Here is a 25071-nt window from a genome sequence, read left to right as displayed (position 1 = left end):
CATGGTGTGGCCCCAGGTTGCCTCTCTGACCTCATTTCTTACTACTCTCCTGGCTTTTCAGGCCCAGCTCTACCAGGTCTTCCCAGTCACTCCTTCCTGCAGCCACTGCATGGCTCACTTCCTCAGGACTTCTGACCAAAGGTCCACTTATCACTGAGGCACTCCCCAACACCTATCAAAACACGCACCTCCTGACATTTAATAGGCTTGCAGGTTGCTGCTCTCCTCCCACTAGAGTGTAAACTGCAGGACTAGACTGGCAGATAAAATACAGGATGCCCAGTTGGATTTGAACTTCAGATAAACAACAAATCATTTTTCAGTATCAAGATGTACCAAGTGTTGTATGCAAAAATCTACTTCTTATACAAAAATAAAATTCGCTGTTTATCCGAAATTCAGGCTTTACTGAATGTTCCGTATAGTTATTTCCTAAATCTGGCAGCCCTGAACAGGACGGCAAGGGTAGGGGTTATTTTGTTCATTGTTGTATCCCCAACAACCCTGAACATCGGCCTCTATTTATTGAATGAATGAATGTGTTGAACTGGGTCATTCATCTGAAACGCGCCCAAATTTTTCATAACTTGCCAGTCAGAGGGGTGGAGCCTCGAGGCTGGGTTAGGCCGGCTCTCCACCCCGGGCCTGGCAGCTGAATAACTTTTCAAGCAGGTGGGGCAGCTAAGTGCTTTGCCTGCCCCCGCCCACGCTTCTCTGCAAACCAAACTCCTGGTTCAGGTGAGCTGCAACTCTCCCGCGGCCCTCCTCCGGGCGGGGCCTCCCTAAACAGCCGCCCAGAGTCAGGGCCCCTTTAACGCCCCGCCTCCTCTCCGCCACACACGCCCGTCGGCGTGACGTCACCCAGCGAGCAGCCAATGGGGGACAGGCTTACTGGCAGGCGGCGCCGGCGGCGGCTGCCAAAGGGGAAGTGAGCTGGGGCTGGAGCGATGGCCCGGGTCCGGAGCCCGCGGCCGTCGCCGCCGCCAGCGCTTTGGGAGCAGCCGCGGCCGCAGCGGGGGCCGGAGTCGCGGCTCGAGTGGGAGCGGCGCGTGTGAGGCGCCGAAGTCGCCCGGGTCCGAACACCTCAAACTCCGCGGGAGCGCTTCAGGCGCACTGAGCGACGGACCCCCTCAGCACCGCGCCCCCCAGGCCCCGGCTGCGCGGCGCGGGCTCCGAGCGCGGGACCCGCTCCTGTCAGGCCGGGTCTGCGAACCCGACTCCCTTCAGACTCAGGACGGAGGCCAGAGGACAGTGACCATCCGCAAAGCCCGCCTGCTTCCTCCGCGGCTGGGCAAACCCCGTCTTCCGGCTCTAGCGAGTCCGCGCTGTCTTGTCCTGCATCTCCTCTCCCGTTCAAGAACAAGCTTCTTCTCTCTCCCCATTGGGAATCCTGTCTCGGAGGTCCAAATTACTTATCCTGTGTGTCCTTTCTCAGCTCCCGGAGCACTTAGAAATATTGCCTACTTTTCATAGCCAAGAATCTGTCGCTCTTGACGTGGCTTTTTCTCCTTTAGGAGATAAAGGTTTGCCCACCTTTTCACCCTCTTTTCACTCCATGACCAGGGCTTTATCCATTTGGATCTTGGCACCTTGGCCATCTCTATGTGACTTTCCCCCAGCCACTTGAATTCCAGTTTCCTCTGGGCTCCATTCTCCAGCCCCCAGTGGATCTGGTCAGTCCCACCCCTGGGTGGGAGTGACCAGGGGGCTTTGGCCCAGGATTTCCCACCCTGGAAGGCAGCTCCAAAGCAGCGAGAGAATTGGGCATCGGGTACGAACCTGGCAACTCAGGAGTGGGTGCGCCACTCACCCCACATAAGAAGATGAAAAAGCGCAAAGAGCTCAATGCATTGATCGGCTTGGCTGGGGACAGCCGAAGGAAGAAGCCCAAGAAAGGCTCAAGCAGCCACCGCCTTCTTCGCACTGAGCCTCCTGACTCAGACTCTGAATCCAGCTCAGAGGAGGAAGAGGAATTCGGTGTCCTTGGAAATCGCTCTCGATTTGTCAAGTGAGTGATGCCATGGTGAGGGCTGGGGTGGGTAAAACCAATGGGGCAGATCTCTAGGAAGAAAAAAAGAGGAAAGCCTGGGAAGGCAGAGGGAGAAAAGGTGTTAAATAACAGAGTAAGCAAGCTTAGGTCCTAGATGGAGGATAAGTTAGAGGTCAGTCTTCAGGTATGGAAAGAAGAGTTTCAGATAGTGAAGTTGCAGACTTGAGGAATGTGTCAAGAGCCCAGGAACTGTAAAGAGGCTAAGAATAAAACTGGAGGGGCAGAGAAGCTTCCGGGATTAGTCCTTTTTAAAAAACAAATAGAGGTGAGGGACCTTCAGACTGCTAATTATTTCTTGTACTAGTTATGAGTCTGCCTCCTGGTGATGGAGTATGTGCTAAGGGAGATACTGTAGAAAGTATAAGCCTTGAGAATAGGTGGGAAATGAAGGACAAAAAGGCAACCTTTTTCCAAGCCTTTTTTAAGTGAAACAGCCATTAGACAAACCAAGTAGTGAACTTTGAATACTTTGGGAATCAGAACTCAGGTTGGGAAAGGGCTAAAAGGAACCTCTAGGGCGTCTGTGTACCCTGTCAGAGAGCACACTTAAAGAAGATTGTTGGGAGGTGGAGATAGGAGGATAGGGTTTAAAGCAAGCCCCAGCAATTTAGACCCTGTTTCCAAATAAGAAATAAAATCGGGCTGGGGGTGTAGCTCAGAAGTAGAATGCCTCTGAGTTCAATCCCCAGTGCCACAAAAAAGAAAAAAGACAGTTGGCAGAAGTTTGGGGTGCTAAAAGAGACTGGATCCTTCATGAGTCTATTTAGATCATCTGTGTCCTTTTATTTTGTTGAGGAATAGTTTAGGTCTAGTAAGCTTTGTCAGAGTAAGTACTTAAGGGCATTCCTGTGTTTGGGGTATAAAGGTCTTATGAATGGTTACTCTTCGTGGTTAGTTTAGACCTTGAGGACTGGATGAGTTGGGTGTGAAGTTTAGCTCATTTCTGTTTCCTTCTTTCTGAGCCAAAAAGCTAGAGTGCACCAGGTATCTCCTTAAACCTATGATCCTATTTCTTTCATTCTGTTTGCAGTAAAACTTGCTTAAAAGGGTATGAAGTTTTAATAAATTGAAACAAGGTCTGCTGGATTGCATGAACATATATTTGAGGGAGAGAAAATAGATAGGTAAATTATAGCGCAATGATAGAATTGCAGAGAACCACTTTTCTTACTACACTTGGCTCCAAAGGCCTCCCCCTGAATGATGGTGATGGTCATGATCTGCAGAGCAGATGCTTCTTGTGGCTCACAGGAACTCCCTCTATCTTTTTATGAAGTTTGAAACCAATGGAAGAAATTTTCATAGGTCGCATTACTTAGTCATTTTCATAACTGCTGCTATTTAGATTAAGTACATTGCCCTATCTCCCCTGGTAAATCTCTAGTTATTCATTAGAAAATATAATACTATGATTACACATATATATATTTATTTCTAATAAAGCTGTACTCATAACCACTTTGATACTCATGGTTGAACTTGCTCTTATGATAGAGGAGACTACCTACGATGCTGCAAAGTCTGTTATCCCCTCTGTGCTTTTGTCATCCTCGCGGCCTGTGTGGTGGCCTGTGTTGGCTTGGTGTGGATGCAGGTTGCTCTCAAGGAGGATCTGGATGCCCTCAAGGAAAAATTTAGAACAAGTAAGTAATCATCCTTTTCTAAGCATAATTGTGGACTCTTCAGGTTCTAAGACAGATTGAACCATACTGAATTAAGAGTTTTACCCATTTTGGTGAAGCAGTTATACATTCTTTTCAGCATTTTTAAATGTTCTTTCTCAGCTGTCAGCTTGAATGTTACCTCTAAACTAAAGACGGTGCCCATATACCACCAGGGCAAGCAGCATTTGAAATATATTACAGTCGACTCTTAAAGCACAAAAGGAAGAGCTGTAGTCATTCCACAAGTATAAAGTGGCAATGACAACACTAGGTGTTTCCTTCCACCTCATAGGACCAGTTGAGAAAGAATGTGGGCTAGGCATGGTGGTACAGGCCTGTAATCCCAGTTCTTGGGGGACTGAGACAGGAGGATCACAGATTAGAGGGCAGCCTCAGCAACATCAAAACTCTCAGTAACCTAGCAGACCCTGTATCAGAAACAAAAAATAAAAAGGGTGTAGCTCATAGGTAAAATGCCCCTGGAATCAATCCCCAGTATTGTGTACACACACACACACACACACACACACACACACACACACACACAGAGTGTGGGAATGTCTGTCAAATTATTTTCTCTTAAGAAACACCAGCTGGGCATAGTGTTGCACTATGCTTGTAATCTCAGCATTGGGGCCATTCTCATTTGCGAAGGGCCTCGCTAAGTAGCTGAGACCTGAAGATTGCAGTTTGCAGACAGCCTCAGCTACTTAGCGAGGCTCTTCACAATTCAGTGAGACCCTGTTTCAAAAAATATAAATACTAAAAAATAGGGCTGGGGATGAACAGTGCCCCTGGGTTCCATCCCCAGTACCGCAAAACAAAAACAAAAACAAAAAAACCCACCATGTAGGAACATAGAAATGAGCAGTAATAATAGTAATCAACATGTATGGAATGCCTACTATGTGCCTGTTACAAATAAATCATTTTATTCCCAGAACAGTCCTATGATATGAGTATTATTTTTGTGCTCTTAAAAAAACAGGCTTAGAAGGATTAAGTAACTTGTCAGTGATTAAATGTGGCAGAGCTAAAACTTAAACTCAGTCCTCTTGCCTGTTTGCTGTATATCTGTCCATGTTTATAATTACTAGTATACTGCATCACTGTTCCCAGTGGCTATGTAAGCCTACACACATTCCTCCAAGTGCCCACAGATTTCTTTGTTATCATCTTGGGTCAGTAATCTAAAAGAAGTACTGGAAGAGCTGGTTTTCTGCATATTTATCAGTGTTTAAGCAGAGTGCAAGAACTAATACCCTAACCTTGAAGCATTTGCACATGAGGGAATTGACCACAGGCTTTCTCAGAGTCATAAATAAATCTGCTCCAGAACTAGAATTAGAGTTTTTCTTCACATTTTTGAGCCTAGGCAATTCCAACATCCAACCTTTCCTTTACCCCAGCTTCTCTGTTGCCTGCAGTTATACAAGTTGTGAACCTGACCAAGGAACATTTAAATCTGAGTGTGTCAGTGGCGCCTCTAGTGATGTTACTCCAAGACAACATATTGAAATACTCACTTTAGTATTTCTTCCAAATTTCCGATTCAGGAAATGGGATTGGATAAGCCACAAATTTGGATGAGAAAGAAAGAATTAATATATCAGTTATCTATCTCCTTTTCTGGCTATATAGGCAAAGTGGTGATGTTTAGTACAGAATGTTAAAATGGTCTTGTGCTAATGAGGACATTAGGATGTATCTGACATCTGGAATATACTAGAAAGAGTACTGGCCCAAGAGCAGAAGATTTGATTATTTGTTTTTCTTTTTGTTTTTTGTTTTGTTTGCGGGTCTGGGGATGGAACCCAGAGGCATTCAACCTCCGAGCTATACCCCCTGCCCAATTTTTTTAAATTTATTTTGAAACAAAGTCTCACTGAGTTGCAGAGGGCCTCACTAAGTAGCTGAGGCAGTCTGCAAACCGCGATCCTCCGGTCTCAGCCTCCTGAATGCTGGGATTACAAGCGTCCATCACCACACCTGGCTAAGATTTGACTGTTTGAATCCTGGCTTCTCATTACTAGCTGTAAAACTTGGACAAGTCACTTATTCCTACAGAGCTTTATTTTCTTATCCATAAAACATGAAGATATATTTTTGCCACCAAACCATGTTGGGCATTTCTCTAACATCTGTCACACTATATAATAACCCATACCTTACTTCCCTTCTAGACTGAGAGCTTTATGGTCTTTGGTATGCACTGATGTCAAGTACAGGGCTGGGCATATGGTAGGGACTCAGTAACAAATTGTTGAACAATAATTGCATAAAAGTTTATTGCAAACTGTGAAGATATTACATAAATATAAAACAGTGCTATCAGTATTATATATGTTCTGTTTGAAAATTATGTGTGGGATTTCCATTTCCTAATCAAAAGAACTGAGTAAATTCTTTTGAGAATTAACATATTAAATTCTAAATGAGTTGCTTTCCATGTTGAAAGAACATGGATTGGTAATTATGATTTGTTTGTTTGCTATACTTCCTTCCACTTATGTAATAAAAGTGCCTCTACTTAGCCTGTCTCTTTCTAAAAAGCCCAAATCATAATGATTATGATCCCTCTTGGCTCATATCATACTCAAAATCCAGAGTGCTTTCAGGGCTTGTCAGTTTTATATATTTATGAATTAATAATGTATAACCCAGGTTATTTATGTGTTTGTCATATTTCCTCTTCCTTCTACTTCCTACTTAATGCATATAGTCTTCAGGAAAGAGAGAGACCTTCCCATTCTTGGAATGTTCAACTACCCAAGCCTGGCAGGCATTTGTGGGATGGGTTTTTCTATTCAGTATAACTGAAAATGTGTAAGAAAGTCAATGAAATGGTAAGAGTTGCCTTGGTTTAGCATGAATGGTAAAATGTATGAGTTGGATATATTTCTACAAATTATATGTAAACCAGATGCCACATTAAAAACACATAGGGAACCAGGCGTGGAAGTATATACCTGTAATCCCAGTACTTGGGGGACTGAGATATAAGGATCACAGGTTTGAGGACAGCTTCAGCAACATAGTGAGACTCCTAGCAATGTAGTGGGCCCTGTTTCAAATTTAAAAGGCTCATGGTCTAGCTCAAAGGTAGAATATCCCTAGGTTCAATTCCCAGTACACACACACACACACACACACACACACACACACACACACACACACACACACACACTAAATAGGGAAATCTATATATAATGAAATCCTTTGGCAAGTTTGTTTTGTTTTGTTTTTGGTGGTGGTACTGGGGTTCCTGGAAACCCTTCTACCTCCGGGCTATACTCCCAGAACTATTTTTATACTTTTTTATATTTGGAAACAGGGTCTCTTAAGCTAGCGCAGCTGGCTTCAAACCTGCGCGGGGATTACAAGCGTGTGCAACTACGCCCAGCTGGCAAGTATTTTTTGAAAAATAAAAACATCAGCCGGGCGTGGTGGCGCACGCTTGTAATCCCCGAGCTTGGGAGGCAGAGACAGGAGGATCGTGCAGGTTCAAAGCCAGCCACTCTGGCTTAAGAGACCGTTTCCAAATATAAAAAAGTATAAAATAGGTCTGGGAGTGTAGCCCAGAGGTAGAAGGGCTTCCAGGAACCCCAGTACCACCCAAAAAAAAAAAAAAAAAAAAAAAAAAAGAAGAAGAAGAAGAAGATGATGAAAATGAAAAACATCTAATTATATATAGTGGGCTTGTGTGAAATAGCAGTACCCTCAATTTTTATAGGGCTCTTTAAGTTTGTGTGTTTGAGTTTTTTTATTTGTTGAAGTTTTCTTAGATTGACAAGGTAGATAAAGTGATGAGAAATGTGACTGGGAGATAAGCAAAGGCCAGATTTATTCAGGTAATACATATTTATTGAGTGCCTAAAATGTGCCAGGTGTATTGTAAATGCATTATTTACAGAAATTAGCAAAATCAAGCCTTCAAGCTTGTGTTATGGTAAATTGTTTTAAATTGGACCTTTATACCAGTTTTTGGTTTTGAAATATATAATAATTAAGTGGTGTCTGATTTTTTTTAATGGTACAGGTTTTATTCTGAAGGACCAGCCATTATTAAGCATTGGAAAGAAAAATACTTTTTTTTTTTTTTTTTTTTTTTGGTGGTACTGGGGTTCCTGGAAGCCCTTCTACCTCCGGGCTACACTCCCAGACCTTTTTTGTATTTTTTTATTTGGAAACAGGGTCTCTTAAGCCAGCGCAGCTGGCTTTGAACCTGCGTGATCCTCCTGTCTCCGCCTCCCAAGCACAGGGATTACAAGCGTGTGCCACCACGCCTGGCAGAAAAATACTTTTTAAGAAAGAAAAGAAAGCATTTTCTCAAGCCTCTGCCTTCAGGCTGGCAAACCTCTAAACTGTTCAGTAGATATTGTTTCCTAAGAAAAGCCCAAATATCACCCTGTACTTCACATAGAATATTCCTTTATCTTCTGTTTCATCTTGAGCTTTGGAGTTAATATAAGGTTTAAGAAAATACTGTTTGCTATTTATGAAAAAGATTAAAAATCTTAATCCTCACAACAATATTTGAAAGGTGGTAAGACCCCTGCAGTTGACTAATTAAGTTAGAAAAATAGATTTAAGCATTTAGAAATATAATTTGTAATAACACTTGAGCATTAATGGAATTACAGTAAATACTAATTGTCAAGTCAAAAAGTTTCTTAATTGAGCTGGTCAATACTTAACATTTATCAGTTTTTGTATGCCTGGCCAGACATGCTAAGTGCTTTACAACCATTCTCATTTAATTCTAATAGTCCATGGAAGTATATCTTATCACTGTATTTACAGATATAGAAACCAAGTTCAAAGAATTTGAATAATTTGCTTTCTGCTCATGTTCTTTGTTATAATTTTTAGTTACCTGACCTTTTGGGTTTTTTTGTATACTGGAGATTGAACCCAGAGAGTTCTACTTCCAAGCAATGCCCCGGAGCCCTTTTGTTTTTTGTTTTGTTTTGTTTTGTTTTGAAATAGGGTCTCACTAGGTTGCTGAGTCTTGCTAAGTTGCTGAAGCTGGTCTTGAACCTATGATCCCCTCCCAGCCTCCAAAGTAGCACACTCAGCTAGTCATCTGACTTTTAAAAGTTGTTTTGCCAGCAATGAAACAGCTCTAGTTATAATGGAGGTTTAGTGGTAAAGATATACACTTGCATATAGAAGAGAACAGTGTAGTTAGTTGGTATAACTACAGTATAAATTCAGTTATTGGTATAACTACAATATAAATTCAGTCATATCATCATCCCAGAGTAAACTTTTATTAATCCATTTCTTTCTTACTATGTGACCATTTTTTCATCTTGGGACCATGAGGGAAGTTTGTGTCTATGATTGTTCTTATTTTTGCTTTTTAGTGGAATCTAATCAGAAAAGCTCATTCCAGGAAATCCCTAAACTTAATGAAGAACTACTTGGCAAACAAAAACAACTTGAGAAGATTGAATCTGGAGAGTTGGGCTTGAACAAAGTCTGGATCAACATCACAGAAATGAATAAGCAGGTAACAAAAGTATGAGCTTATTTCTGTGTAAGCTATGAATATTTAGTTTGGTTAGTTGGTCATTTAATATGAATTTGTACATACAGAAAATTCACTTCAGGTTTTTTAACCTTTTTGTGTGGGGGAGGGTACAGGGGATTGAACCCATGGGCGTGCTTCTCTGAGCTACACCCCCATCTCAATTTCATTTTTTGCTCTGAAATAGGATCTCACTAAGTTGCCTCATTAAGTTGCTGAAGCTGGTCTAAAACCTGCAGTCCCCCTAGCTTGGCCTCCCAAGTACTGGAGTTATAGATATGTACCACTATGCCCTGCTGAGAACTTTATTTTGGTTAATAGAGTTACAAACTTATAGATGCAGGTTTGGGGAATATAGTGCTATGCACTGTGTTAAAATAAATCTGGAGCCGGGCATGGTGGTGCACGCTTGTAATCCCTGCGCTTGGGAGGCTGAGATAGGAGGATCGCACAGGTTTGAAGCCAGCCTCAGCTACTTAGTGAGGCTCTCAGCAACTTAGTGAGACCCTGTTTCCAAATAAAATATTAAATAGGGCTGGAGTATAGGCTGGAGATAGAAAGCCCCTGGGTTAGACTCCCAGTAACAACAACAACAACAAAAAAACCACACAAATTTGAAAACCATCAATAGATAATGGCAGCCATTTAAGAATAGCTTGGGAGCAGGTGGTAGAGTTAGTCAATACTTTAGCCAGACAAGCAAACCTAGGGCATACATTTTTTCCATCTGAAAGTTGGCCAGAACTCAGTAGGCATTGCTTCCAAAGGAAGGAATCTGCCAGATAAAAATGTATCTTTATTGTAAATATGCTGACAAGCATCTCATAGGTATAAAGAGCTACTGTTGCCCCTAGGGAGCTATAGCCCTTCTCCTCAGTGTTCTCAGTTTGTTAGGCAAAATATGGTCATTTACAGATACCAAGTGAATGATATACATCAAAGTGCTAAAAAAAAAAAAAAAAAAAAAAGAACCAAAAAGGTTTGTTGGAATTAAGTGGATATTCTCTTCAGAGGGGAGTCCAAATTTCAGAATAAGCCAGTGGGGAAGAGCAGTATCTTAGGAGAAAGTGCTTATAATTATTTTGAAGCTATACCAATTGGCTTTCAAATTTTTGTCTGGGATTCACAGTAAAGAATGTTTTACATTTTTACTCAGTAAACACACATACCCGTATGCTGTGGTTTGTATCCCCCCAAAAGTTTATGCTTCGAAAACTTAATCCCTGGATTCAGATGCTAGTGGTATTTGGAGGTAGAGTGTTTGAGAGGTAATTTAGGATTGAATGATTTCAAGAGGGTGGCTACCCCATGATGGTATTTTCTGGGGGTTTTGTTTGTTTTTTTTTTTTTTTGGTTTTTTTTGCAATACTTAGGATGGAACCCAGGGGCATTTCTGAGCTACCCCCCAGCCCTACTTTTTATTCTTTATTTTGAAGCAAGGTCTCACTAAGTTGCAGAGGACCTTACTAAGTAGCTGAGGCTAGCCACAAACCTGTGATCCTCCTGCCTCAGTCTCCCAAGTACTGGGATTACAAGCGTGCACCACCACACACGGCTCCCATGATGGTATTATAAGAAGAGGCATTGAGACTCAAGCTGGCACACTTGTTCTGTCTCATCACACTCATGTGGTGTCTTGCACTACATTATGTGGCAAAAAGGCCTCACCAGATGTTGGTGCCATGCTTTTGGACTGCGTAGCCTCCAAATTCAGAAGCCAAGTAAACCTCTCTTCTTTATAAATTATCCAGTCTGTGGAATTCAGTTAAAGCAACAACAAAAAATGTACTAAGATATGTAAGTGAAATAAGTTTCTGAAAACAGTGGCTTACCCTAAATATGTATGATGCCTTATGATATTTTATTACTTTTATAGTTCTATTTTTTAAATTATTTCTTTAAAATAATGATGGGTGCCAGGTGTGGTGGTGTACATTTGTAATCCCAGTACTTGGGAGGCTGAGACAGAAGGACCACAAGTTCAAAACCAGCTTCAAAAATTTAGCAAGGCGCCGGGCATGGTGGCACACGCTTGGGAGGCGAGGACAGGAGGGTCACGCAGGTTCGAAGCCAGCCTCACCGGCTTAAGAGACCCTGTTTCCAAATAAAAATATAAAATAGGTCTGGGAGTATAGCCCAGAGGTAGAAAGGTTTCCAGGAACCCCAGTACCACCAAAAAAAAAAAAAAAAAAGGAGGGGGGGGGCTAGGCTGTCACTCAGAAAGAATGCTCCTGAGTTCTATTCCTAGTACCAAAAAGTAATTAAAAGATAAAAATAATTGGTTATAGCATCTCATATTTACTAGTTGTCAGTTTTCCTTGAATTCTGAATAATTAGAGAAATAGGTATTCACTTTTGTGCAAGAAGAATAGCATAACTATGGCCTTGCTAACATTCACATAGAAAATGAGCAGTTTGGCCAGACATTGTATCTGGTGAAAGATGACACTAAATCCCTGAGAGATAGCTAACATCTCTCTTGAGGCAGCCTGTGGGTTCCAGTAGCAAGTCATGGAGTTAACTGTTCTGAGACAAGGATGATATTGTTTAGCATGCACAGGTGACATTAGCTATATATTTCCCACCTCCTTATAAATGACATTATAGGAAGATTCAAAGGGGAAATTGGTATGTAGTTTAAGAAGACACAGATTTTTTTTCAAGTGTTTTGGACATAATTTGGTTTCTGAGTTCTCTTTAACTAGGAATCTGGACACAAAAGAATCATTTTATTCCTGGCCAGGCCATTATTTTTAATGCAAAAAGTACCTGGGAAGGCAGGCATATAGGGAAGTTTCCAGCACTAAGACTTTAATATGAAGTTAGGGAAGATTAAACTGAAACCCTTTCCAGTTGAGTTTCAGTATGCCTTCAGATGCTGAAAGTGACTGATGGAGCCTAATGCAGGGGAAATCTCTGCTCAGCTGGGCCCAGAAGAATGAGTGGGATGAAGCAGAGCTTTATGTTTTATCCAAAGGGAGCTCAGCACCTGATGGTTTTCTAAAATTAGTGCTGTGCATCTCTGATGGTCTATTCAAGTAAGAGACATTTGCCCTAAACCAAAATAGGTATAAAAGTAAAATTAATATTTAACTATGTTTCTATATCTAAAAGTAACTCTGTCCATTAAGATGCTTTTAGTGGCATTTTTTAAGCAATTCAAATTGGCTTAAACAACAAGAAAATATATTTCATCACTCAGTATGGCTGTCTTTACCACGGTGCAACTTGAAGTTAATATACTCTCCAAAAAAAAGCCATTTTCTGAAAACTTAAAATCATATTTCCCTTGAAAAATCTTTAAACTAATAGTTGAGATCTCAATTACATTTGTTTTACTCATAAAACCACTGAATTTATACCCCTTCTCCCACCCAAAATAAGTAGTCTTCTCTTTCCTTGAAAGCTATTAATTCAATTAATATTTACCGATCTGCTTTTATAAACCTATGTCTTAGTTTCTGTTTTAGTTTTTCCAGGCTACTGTAACAAAATACCTTAGACTAGATAACTTATACACAACAGATAAAATACCTTAGACTCAGTAACTCATAAACAGTAGATGAAATACCTTAGACTTATAAACAACAGAAACTTACTGTCTACAGTTCTGAGGGCTGTAAAGTCCAGGCTCATGGTGCCAGCAGATTTGGTGTCTGGTGCCACTTGTTCTCTGCCTCATACATGGTGCCTTTTTTTTTTTTTTTTCTGGTGGTACTGAGGTTCCTGGAAACCATTCTACCTCCGGGCTATACTCTCAGACCTATTTTTATACTTTTTTAAATTTGGAAACAGATCCTCCTGTTTCTGCCTCCCAAGCGTGGGGATTACAAGCGTGCGCTACCACGCCTGGCTACATGGTGCCATCTTGCTATGCCCTTATGTGGCAGAAAGGAAAAAAAAGCTTCTTTAGACTTTTTTTTGGTAAGGGGACTAATTCCACTCATGAGGTTTGAGCCTCCTATATCATGTCTCAGAGGCTCCACCTCTTAGCGCAGCAGCACACTGGGGATGAAGTCTCAGGATAAACATTTTAGGGGAATATAAAAGCCAGGCGTGGTGGCACATGTTTGTAATCCTAGTACTTGAGAGGCTGAGACAGGAAGATGGCAGGTTTGTGGCCAGCCTCAGCTACTTAGTGAGGCCCTCTGCAACTTAGTAAGATTCTGTTTCAAAATAAAGAATAAAAAATAGGGCTGGGGGTGTAGCTCAGAGATAGAATGCCCCAATATCCCCCTCCCCAAATTTAGGGGAATATAAAATTCAGAGTATAGTAGATTTAGAACCAAAAAGGTATCATTTCTTCCCTTCAGGGTCTTACAGAAGACTAGTGGAAGAGGTAGAAAAGTAAACAATTATAAACAGTCTAAGAAGCAGTAAAAAATAGATCCAAATTAGTGATGTGAGGACAGATTTAAGTCTACATTCAACCCGGGCTTGGGATCAGTGGGGTTTTCCAGAAATGTTGAGCTGTATCCAGAAGGGCTTATAGGAGTTGGCCAGGTAAATTCTGCACAAAGAGAGAACATACTCTAGGTAAAACATTAGTACATCTGATGCTAAGAGTTTGTGATTTCCACATTTACAAATTCACCTACTTGCTAAACTTATTTGTGACCCTAAAATCTATACTTGTAAGGCTTTTGCATGCATTTACTGGCATGTCCAAAGCGGTGAACAACTTGAGTCACTCAGCACACACATTTACAGCTGAGGGTGAATAAGGAACACACTGCCTTCTTGTTTCTGTCTCATATTGTAAACAAATATTTTTTGTGGTACACTTTGTGCCGTATTTTTCACATTTTATGATTTTTTTGGTGGTTTCACTGTTTTTGTTTGTTTGTTTCTTTCTTTCTTTTTTTGCGGGTCTGGGGATGGAACCCAGGGGCATTTGACCTCTGAGCTACACCCCCTGCCCTATTTTTTATTCTTTATTTTGAAACAGGATCTCACTGAGTTGCAGAGGTCTTACTAAGTAGCTGAGGCTGTCCGCGAACCACAATCCTCCAGTCTCAGCCTCCCGAATGCTGGGATTACAAGCGTGCGCCACCACGCCTGGCGGTTTCACTGTTTAAATGCCCCTCAGGCACAGTAATATCCTATTAACGTTCATAAATGCAAGAAGACTATGATGTCCAGTCATGGTGGCGCATGCTTCTAATCCCAGCGCTTGGGAAGCTGAGACAAGAGGATCCTGCAGGTTCAAAACCCAGCCTCAGCCACTTAATGAGGTTTTCTGCAACTTAGTGAGACCCTGTTTCCAAATAAAATATAAAATAGGTCTGGGAGTGTACCCCAGAGGTAGAAGGCCCTGGGTTCCATCCCCAGTACCACACACACACAAAAAAAAACTGTGCTGTTCCATATGAAGAAAACACCTATGTTAGGTAGGCTTCCTTCAAGCATGACTTATAGCATTGCTGGATATGCATTCAATGTTAATGAGTGAACAGTATGCTTTAAATAAGATATTTAAAGCATGCACAAAGCATGGTTATTTATTATTTGACAAAAATGTGACCAAGGAGCTCGCAGGAACATAACCCTATGATTGCCTAGGAGCAGTGGCTTAGCATTTACTAAATCATTGTTTGCTTTATCTTTTCTAGAAGAAAACTACCGGTAATAATGAGAATCAACTACATGCAAAAGAATTGATGAGTGAAAACAGGAATTTTAGTCACTAGTCACAGCTCTAGTTTGATGGGAAGAGGCCAGAAATAAATCAACAAGAGCCATTATCAAGAAAACCTTGTGTGTCCTTCTGTAGTATTACTCCCGACTTCTTTTTGTTGTTTTAGTACTAGGTGTTGAACACAAGGGCATTCATTCTACCTCTGAACTACAACTCAAGCCCTTTTTATGTTTTATTCTGAAACAGGATCTTGCTACATTGCTGAGGGTCTTGGTAAGTTGCTCAGACTGGCCTTGAACCTGCAATCCTCCTGTCTCAGTTTCCCAAGTACTGAGACTATAGGTATGTACCACTGAGCCTGGTTCCCTATATCTCTTTTTAAGCACTCAGTCCAGATACCTTACATGATGGCTATTTGCATATGCATCTAACTAGACTAGAAAACTATACACTGTGCTCTGAAAATGATAACTGTCATCCATTAAATGTATTCTTTGTGCAAGCCACTGTTAGATGCACTGTGTGTATAGTCTTCTGTCTTTGTGTCTATATCCCTATGAAGAAGGAAATGGTAGCTCCGTTTTATAGACAAGAAAACTAAGGCTCAATAAAGTGCAGTAGAGCCAGGCGTGGTGGCACATGCTATAATCCCAGTGCTTTGGGAAGCTGAAACAGGAGGATCACACAGGTTCGAAGCCAGCCTCAGCTACTTAGTGAAGTTCTCAGCAACTTAGTGAGACCCTGTTTCCAAATAAAGTATAAAATAGGTCTGGGAGTATAGCCTGGAGGTAAAAAAGCCCCTGGGTTCCACCCCCATTACCACACACACAAAAAAAGTAGCTTGCTAAAGGTTACACAGCTGTATAGCAGTACTAATGCTCAAATATTCAAGTCTTGGGAGCCCATTTTCTTTCCAGTTTCCCATTCGCCTCCCATCTTTATATCCCTTTCAAGATTCAGTAGGTGCTAAGCAGGTAAACTTGAAAGCATATGATGTTGGGTATGTACTGGGTCAGAACTCATAATCATCTGCCATTAATGATTGTCTCTCTTAGTAACTTTGTTCCTTACTCTTAAAGAACACTTAATTCTAATCCCAAAGGAAAGGAACATTTCTGACCATAAATGATATATTAAGCAAATGGTCTACAGTGGCTATTTTTAATTTTGCTAATGAAAAGTCATGTAATATGCATAAAAGTCTGACTCATCTTTTGGCTAGAATACAAATTTTTTAATGGTTTCTATTCAACTTTTTAGGCTCTTTAAGATTACAAAATGTGACTCATAGTGATAAGTTCTGTAATGTTTGAATCCAGTCTGACATTCTAGAATGCACCTATTAGAGGGCCGGGCAGTTCCAGAGACTGTAGGGAGGGTGCCCTCGTCTCTGTTGTAGTTGCACATGCAACTTTGCCATAGTCTTCCACAGATTTGTCATTACTCCACTGAAGAGGGAAAAGATGGAAGATGGAATCCAACTTTGTAACTTACGGGAATAGAGCTGTGTCCTAGTGACTGGCCAGTGTGTGATCTAGGTCTTATAAATGAGTTAGAAGCCCTACGAATATTATGTAACAGCAGAACTGACAATCATCTCTTCAGATCATACTCTTTCAAATATTGAGCTAAAACCCTCGGCCAAGAGAATCTGTGGCATGGGGAGAGGTTGAACGATGTCTGCTTACACTGGCTTCCAGCTACTTCTCTGGTTTGAGGTGAAATGGCAGACGCTAGACAGCCATACTAGCCTTTTATGAGGCTATTACCATTCCTGAGATATTTCTGACTATATCAGGATATTGCAGTACCTGAGAGAAGAGTTTTTACCCAGATCAGTCCACCTAGAGTGCAGTTTGTTGTCCCTTTAGAATCTGGCCAGTTGACACTAAAAGAAGTTTGTTCCCTCTGGTGGCTAAAAGATAACCACATATTGAAAGTACATTTGGAGTAATTGTGTTAATTGCCTATCAAATTGATTTTGAGCACTTGGCCTGGTGGCACATACCTGCAATCCCAGTACTTAGAAGGCTGAGACAGGAGAATCACTGGTTCAAAGGCAGCCTCAGCAATATAGTGAGACTCTCAGCAACCTAGAGAGACCCTGTTTCAAAACAAAAATTTTAAAAGGCTGGGATGTATCTCAGAGGTAGAATGCCCCTGGATTCAATCTCTAGTACCACAAGAAAATAAAATGTTTTTGAGCCAATGGTGTATATACTATAGGATGAGTAAAATATAGCTCAGACTTCCTACGCAAATTGCCTTTCAGTCCCCATGTATTTGTTCCCCTATCACAGATACACACTTATATTTGTGTTTCCTGTTCCCATAGTTGTCCATTGTCAGTAATATGGGCTGCAACTTTCCAGTCGTCTTTCTGTGTATTTACAAAACCCATAACAACTTTTTCTTCCCTTTGGTACTGGGGATTGAGCCTCCAAGTTACACTCCCAGACTATTTTATTTTTTGTTTTGAAACAAGATCCTACTAAGTTGTTAAGAGGCTTGCTAAGTTGCCAAGGCTAGCTTTGAACTGCAGTCCTGTTGTGCCTCCCAAATCCTAGGATTATAGGCATGTGCCACCATGCCCAGCCATAGTAATTTTTAATATGAGTACCTGATGGATTAGCATGTATGTGCAAAATAAGTGAGGTGATGTGTTCTACACCTTACTTTATTCACTAAATATATCTACGTCCTTAATTACAGACATTTCGTTTGTTTCTAGTGCTTTGCTATTACAGATAAAGGAGACCAGACTATCCTTGTACATATATTTTTGTGCCCATGAGCAAATAATCTTCAAGATAGATTTCTTTATTTGGTAATAGGGAATGAACCCAAGGGCATTTTACCTTTGGGTTACACCACCAGCCCTATTTTTTTTTTCCCTTTATTTTTGAAACTCACCAAGTTGTGGAGGGCCTCACTAAGATGAGGCTGGCTGAAGACAATCCTCCTGTCTCAGCCTCTCAGGTACTGGGATTACAAGTGTGCTCTGCTACACCCAGCTTTAGAATAGACTTGTAGAAATGAAATTGCTGCTTAAAGGGTATAAATACTTCAAAAATTATATTAGAGCATTGAATTATACATCAAGTGAAGTTCAGTGTGGTACATACGAACATGCACACAGCTCTTTGTATTTCCATCCATGTCCCACTCAGCTGCCTCCCCATACATGTTAGTGAAATTGGTGGCAGTACCTTCGTATATTGCCATAGTATTATTTGAACTGTTTCCTTTTTTTTAATACTGGGTGTGGAACCCAGGGGCTTACTACCTCTGGGCTATACTCCCAGACCTATTTTATATTTTATTTGGAAACAGGGTCTCACGAAATTGCTGAGAGCCTCACTAAGTAGCTGAGGCTGGCTTCGAACCTGTGCGATCCTCCTGTCTCAGCCTCCCAAGTGTGGGGATTACAAGCACGCGCTCCCACACCCAGCAGAACTGTTTCCTTTTTCGTTCTTCCATTTTTCCTTTCCCATCCCTCCCCCAGGTCCCTTCCACTATCCTACTGGTCTTTCTCTACATCATTTAAGTTCCTTTATGTTTCCTATTTTCTCTCTATTTTCCACATATGAGAAATAACATACAACCCTTGACTTTCTGAACTGACTGATCTCACTTAGCATATTATCTAGTTCCATCCATTTTTCTACACATGGCATAGTTTTTAAAACTTTCAAATTTTGAAGGATATTCCTAGATAATCTTCTAACAAAAGCTTTTCTAATTTATACTCTATGAACAATGCCTGTTTCCTTATACCTTTTTCAAATCCTAATATTATTATTATTCATATCTTAAAAGCATGGGTGAAATTTTCTTAATATAATTGCTACTCTTAGATTCATAGCTTGCTAAGAGTATCTCTCTGTGGAATGAGGTTTCTCACCTTCTTGTTTTTAAGTGGATAGAGTTAGAATGTTAATGAATAATCTGAATATTTGGGAGCATTTATAGAGAATTACATGTTTAAGTTCTTGTTAAATTTCACCACTAAAGTACTGTCACTTATTTGATTTATTTGTACCAGGTACTGTGCTAAGAACTTCAGTTACAAATGTCATGTAATTCTCAGAACCTTCGTTAAATCTGTTGCTGGGTTACATTCTGTCCCAAAATTTAGTGGCTTAAAACAATAGTCATTATCTCAGTTTCTGTGGTCAGGAATTGGGGAGCAACTTAGCAGAGTGGTTCTGGCTAGAATCTCTTAAGGTTGCAGCAAAGGCATCAGCCAGGGCTTCAACATTCGAAGGCCTGAGTAGGGCTGGAGGGTCCTCACTCACATGGCAAGTGGCAAGAGACCTCAGTTCCTCCCAATACAGACTTATCCAACCTGGGGCCTTTTGAGTGACCTCACAACATGGCAGCTAGCTTCCCCAGAATGAGTGATCTCAGAGAGAAGAGAAAGCTGTAGTGCCTTTTATGTATGACCTACTTTCCAAAGTTGCCAATTGCTACTTTGATTTTATTCTGTTTACTAAAATCAAGTTGCTAAGCCCAGGACACACTCAAGGGAAGTAAATTGGGTTCGACCTCTCAGAGGAAGACATCAAAAAATTTGCAGACATATTTTTAAACCATTACACATCCCTCTGAGATTGCTGTTGAACAGTAGTTGTTATAAATACTATATTGGTGAGAAAAATAAAATCACTGCTTACCTAGCTTTATTTCCCACCTCCTGGCTTCTCTCTCTACTCTGCTTGTACCAGCCTTCTCAGTGTTCATCTCAGATATAGGGTGTTTATCCTTAGCCATTTATTTGTTCAGTAAACGCCTGTTGAATTCTTGCCTTTGTGACGGGAATAGACACAATCCTGATCACATGGAGCTTACCGTCTTGTGGAAGAGAGAAATCTTTATCGAATTATTACAACTAAATAAGTCATTGTCATTTTGAAAAGTGCTATGAAGAAAAAGTAACCCTGAACCTATTCATACTATTGCTTCTACCCATTCCCCTGTGCCACCGTCGCTCTTCTAACCTAGAAAGAATACCTGCTTTATTTTTATATATAAAATTAGCTTTTCTATCAAAGTCTAAATTGAATTCTACTAGAATAAAGCCTGTCCCTTTCCACCTTGCTAATATCATTTTTTCAGAACTTTAGCCAATATCACATTTAATGCTTAATCACTTCTTTAAAATGCCCTCTCTCTCAATTTCTTGAGCTAGTTTTTCTTAATTCCTCCCCTCCTTACCCCTCACATCCAGTCCCAGCAAATCATGTCATCTCAACTCATGCTGCTATTCTACCACTGCCGCACAAACCACAGTTACCTCTTATCTGGACTACCTGATTGCTTTCTTTTGATCTTTCTATTTTCACAGAGCAGCAATAGTCATCTTCCTACAAGTTATTTTTGGTCATGTTTACTACATCTTTACTATCATAGCTCAAATATAATCCATATCTTTGTTCTTGTTTACAAAGGCCTGCCTATTATGGCCCTTTCCTGTACCTCTGGTGTCTCCATGCACACATACACACACCCGTGTGCACACACGTACGTGTGTGTGTGTGTTGTGCATATATAACTAAAGCTCTTTTTTTTTTTTTCAATTTGGTGGTACTGGGGTTCCTGGAAACCCTTCTGCCTCCGGGTTACACTCCCAGACCTATTTTATATTTTTATTTGGAAACAGGGTCTCTTAAGCCAGCGCAGCTGGCTTCGAACCTGTGCAATCCTCCTGTCTCTGTCTCCCAAGCGCAGAGATCACAGGCGTGCGCCATCACGCCCAGCTAACTAAAGCTCTTATCACAGTACCTGGTACAAAGCATCAAATAGGGAGCTGGTGAGTGTGTACACACGTGAATGTACACATTCTCTTTCTCTCTTTCTCTCTCTCTCTCTCTCTGTCCCTCTCTCCCTCTCTCCACACAATTATTTGGTTCTGCTCCTGAACTTTTTTCTATTCTTTAAATAGACCAAACTCTTCCCTGTAATGGGACCCTCACCCTAGTAATTCCCTCTACCCTGAAGTTTACCTCACCCAATCTTTGTGTAATTAATTCCTTCTTGTATTTAGATCTTAGTTTAAATTTCATCTCCTTATAAGGCCTTCTCTGACCTTCTGATTCAAAGTAGCTACTCAGTCACTCTTACTAGGTTACCTTATTTCAATTTTCTTCTAATGCTTCTCACCACTTGATATTTTTCTTATATAAAATTGTCTGTCTCCTTGCACTGAAATGTAAACACTACAAGATCCCTGACATCTGCTTTGCTATCACTGGTGTATAATAGGTCTTAGTAAATATTTGCTTCATTAATGAACAAATGAAAGATGGCCCTAAGCCTCTGAGCTTACCCCTCCTAAAGGGAAAGAAGGAAATGAGTTCCTGAGATCCCAGGTTCCTCATCGTCTCCCTTATCCAGATCCAGCTGCTCCTCACTCTGGGGGCTCTGATTAAGTTCTTTGTATGGTACTTAGTGCTATCGGGTTCTTTTGTTTTTCTGTCACCTTCATCTGGGATGTAAGTTTCTAAGAGCAGAGCCCCATGGTTTTCTTTGCCACTTTCTCCTTGGTGCCAGTAGCAATGCCTGGCACAGAGAGGACACCAAGCATTTGATGAAGGAATAGTAGGGAATCTGGTTCTGCTTTGCCTAATATCCCCCGGTGCCTACCATAGTGCTTGGCCTGTGGCAAGGGCCCACAAACTGTGGTGGTTACTCCAGGAGACCACTCTGGATATAATTGTTTGGAGAAGATCTATGTTCTCATCCTAGAATTTGGAATAGGAAAGCAGTTTGAAACTGTAAACCTTTGAAGAGCATTTTGAGCCACACTGCAAGACTTGTTAGAATATGATCTCTGCAGCCTGAAATTGAATGTTGTATAGGTTCAAGAGAGAAGTCCAGCTACTTAGAATTCTATCCCTAAGTAGCAGAAGGGAAGCCACATTTTATTTTGATTCAGTTCCTACTTTAATACATTCATTGCATCAGTCAGTGAGTCAGTGGGTATTTATTGAGCCCCTTCAGGGTACAAAGTAGTGCTTTGGCTGAGTTATTGAGTTTGAAATATTAATCACATTATTAAACCAAAACCAAATCCCCAAGTAGCTGAAAGTGCTGTTCAAGTTGTCGGGGTATAGTTCCTGTAGACTGTGTTTTGTGATGATGGGCTTTTACTTTATAATATATGTTCCCAATTGGACAGGAACAGAAGTTCAGTTAAATAACTGAGGTGTTATATTTTACCAAAATGAAATTTTGAAGTGGTCCTTGATCATTAGTTTTTTTCCTAACTGTTGAAGGATTGTGTGGTAATCACTGCATCTTTTGGGTAGTTTAAGATTTTTGGACCTAGTAGCTGCCAGGACTAGGATAAAGAATAATACTTGCCTTTCCCTCTTTGGTACTAATTTAAATTGGGCAGGGAAAAAAGGAATATTATTGCTGCCTCCTGAATCTCAACTTTATCTAAGTACTATACTGTGAGCTGATAGGCCACCTTGACGTCATCAACCATAGTTTGTTAAGGAAGAATGTACTCTCTAAGTTTCATTTTCATGGTTTGTTACTCTTTCCTTCCAGATTTCTCTGTTGACTTCTGCAGTAAACCACCTCAAAGCCAATGTTAAGTCAGCTGCAGACTTACTTAGCCTGCCTACCACCGTAGAGGGACTTCAGAAGGTAAGTGCTATATTATAGGTACTGAGATTTACCTATATTACAGGTACTGAGATTTACCTATTGCTGGAATTCTAGCTTCTTACAAATTTCCTTTGAAAGCCTGGCATTTGAGACCCGTTGCTCTGAAAGAGCAGTAGTAGCGTGTATCATTGTGTTCTGAAGAGTTCATAACAACTTTGTTTTTGGTCTTATTTGCTGGGACTTTAATTTGCAAGAAAATATGTTAATTATAGTTTACATGAGCTCGCACCTTTTTATTTTTCTCTCTGGGTCCCAGATTTGCTTTGCTAGGACTCTTATGTTAGCATATGTGGGCTTGATTCCCCCCCCCCCCGCCTTTTTCTTCTTTCTTTGAATGGGATTGAACCCAGAGGCATTCTGCTCCAAGGGACTCCTCCAGGCCTTTATTTTTTATTTTGAAACAGGGTTGGCCTCAAACCTATTGATCCTCCTTTCTCAACTTCCCAAGTACAGGGATTATAATCATGTCTCACCATGTCCAGCTTGGACTTGCTTTTAACACTTGCCTTTTCAATTTGTCAATCACATTGTTTTCATGAAAGCAGACCAGTTGTACATGAGTGTTGCTCTAAATCTCTATTTTCTGTGGTTGAAAATAATTTGATTTTAAAAAGGGAGTGGGGAGGAGACCTAAGGGAAATGCAAAAGTTAAAAATTTAGGAAATAGGTATTACCAAGGATGTGAAGCAAAGGATACTTTCAAACATTCCGGCTGAGAGTATAAACTAGAAAAACGTCACTTGGAAATCAATTTGATATTATTTTGTAAAGGTAAATATTCACATCCTCTAAGCAATTCTCTCATAGGTATGTGTGGATTCAAGGGCCCAGACAAACAAATTGTTAAGAATTTCCCTTTACTTGGTTCCTAGGATTCAGGCCTAGTGCCAGAGGCAAGGAAATTGGCAGCTAGATGTAGTGGCACATGCTTATAATCCCAGTACTTGGGAGGCTGAGAAAAGAGGATCGTAGGTTTGTGGCAAGCCTCAGCTACTTAGTGAGGCCCTCAGCAACTTAGACCCTGTTTTAGACAGCCTCAGCTACTTAGTAGAGGCCCTTCGCATCTCAGTGAGACCCTGTTATAAAAAATAAAGAATAACCGGAAGTGGTGGCGCGTGCTTGTAATCCCCGCGCTTGGGAGGTGGAGACAGGAAGATTGCACTGGTTTGAAGCCAGCCTTGCTGGCCTAAGAGACCCTGTTTCCAAAAAAATATATAAAATAGGTCTGGGAGTCTAGCCCAGAGGTAGAAAGGGTTCCATCCCCAGTACCACCAAATTAATAAAATAAATAAAGAATAAAAAATAGGACTGGGGGTGTCACTTGGAGGTAGAATGCCCCTGGGTTCCATCCCAAGTAACACACACACACACACACAATATATATATATATACACACATACATATACACACACACACACATATATATATGTGTATATGTATATTTATGTATACTGTGTGTGTGTGTGTGTATGTGTATGTGTATGGCTAGGGTGTAGCTTAGAGGTAGAATGCTCCTGAGTTCAATCCTTAGTATAACCAAAAAAGGAAGTTGACTTTTTATTCAATTTATTAACTAAACAAACATTATGGAGCTTCCTCCAGTGTGTACCAGGCACTTTCCAGTTGGTTGCAGTATTAGTTTGAGTTTCATTCCAGAGTTTGCATGGATTTGTCAGCTGCTTTTTTGAAAAAATTACTAAACAAGAGCTTACTATCTTCCTGCGTCCTGATAGGCTCATATATTCAGCCAGTAAGGATTCTCTAACAGTAGGTGTCTTTGAATGCCTGTAGCTCTTGTAACAACAGAGCTTACATATCATCCCAGCTTAGAGACTTCTACTCTGTATGTTGTCTCTTAATAAATCCTTGCTAGGTACTACTTTGGGCTTTTTTTAAAAATAAATTTTTATTGGTGCATTGTAGTCATACATCTTAATGGGATTAAAAAAAAATCTTGTGGAGATATGCATGCACGCTTTAAAGTGTTTCCCTCTTCCCTCCTCCCATCTCCTCAGATAGGTCACCTTAATTGCTCCTCTATCTCTATCTTCTTCTTTTAGAGTTCCTCCTGTTACCCTTTTCTTCCTAGTTTTCGTACATTAGGGAAAGCATCTGATACTACTTTTATTACTAGTGTCTCAATTTCAAAACAGTAAGTCATACAAATACCTAACTTCAGTGTATGTCATGTGATTTTTTTTCAGTTTTGAAATGTTCCTTCTTATTCTCTAGCATTCTTGTATATCAGTGTAATAAAATATTAGCTTGGTTAAAAATACTAATGTGACACTATAAATTGTCAGCATGTATTTATACAAAGCCAGAACCAACCAAATAGAAACACTCCATTGGCTGTTTTCTTGGAATGGGGCTTTTCTTTTCTGTAGGAAATATTTTCTTTTCCTCTAGAAAAAGTCCTTCAGATCGCCAGGTGTGGTGGCACATGCTTGTAATCCCAGCATTTGGGAGGCTGAGACAGGAAGATCACTGTTTGAAGCCAGCCTCAGCT

General features: G+C 40.7%; 1 protein-coding gene across 2 annotated transcripts in view; it reads left to right on the top strand.

The window, feature by feature from the left end:
• Nucleotides 1–1823: 1823 nt before the first annotated feature.
• The window catches only part of EFCAB14 (EF-hand calcium binding domain 14), a gene marked incomplete at both ends in the record, with an annotated part of 40252 nt that continues 17004 nt past the window's right edge, over nt 1824–25071 (top strand). For both annotated transcript variants that reach the window (XM_080691002.1, XM_080691001.1), the window contains 4 exons: nt 1824–2008; nt 3545–3693; nt 9084–9229; nt 22443–22541. In XM_080691002.1, the coding sequence (XP_080547128.1) occupies nt 1824–2008; nt 3545–3693; nt 9084–9229; nt 22443–22541 (579 nt within the window). The remainder of the gene's footprint in view (nt 2009–3544; nt 3694–9083; nt 9230–22442; nt 22542–25071) is intronic.

Source organism: Muscardinus avellanarius (genome assembly GCF_963383645.1).
Source record: "Muscardinus avellanarius genome assembly, chromosome: 3".
Lineage (NCBI taxonomy): Eukaryota > Metazoa > Chordata > Mammalia > Rodentia > Gliridae > Muscardinus > Muscardinus avellanarius.
The sequence above is the reverse complement of the archived record's forward strand: the minus strand, read 5'-3'. Positions and strand labels throughout refer to the sequence as shown.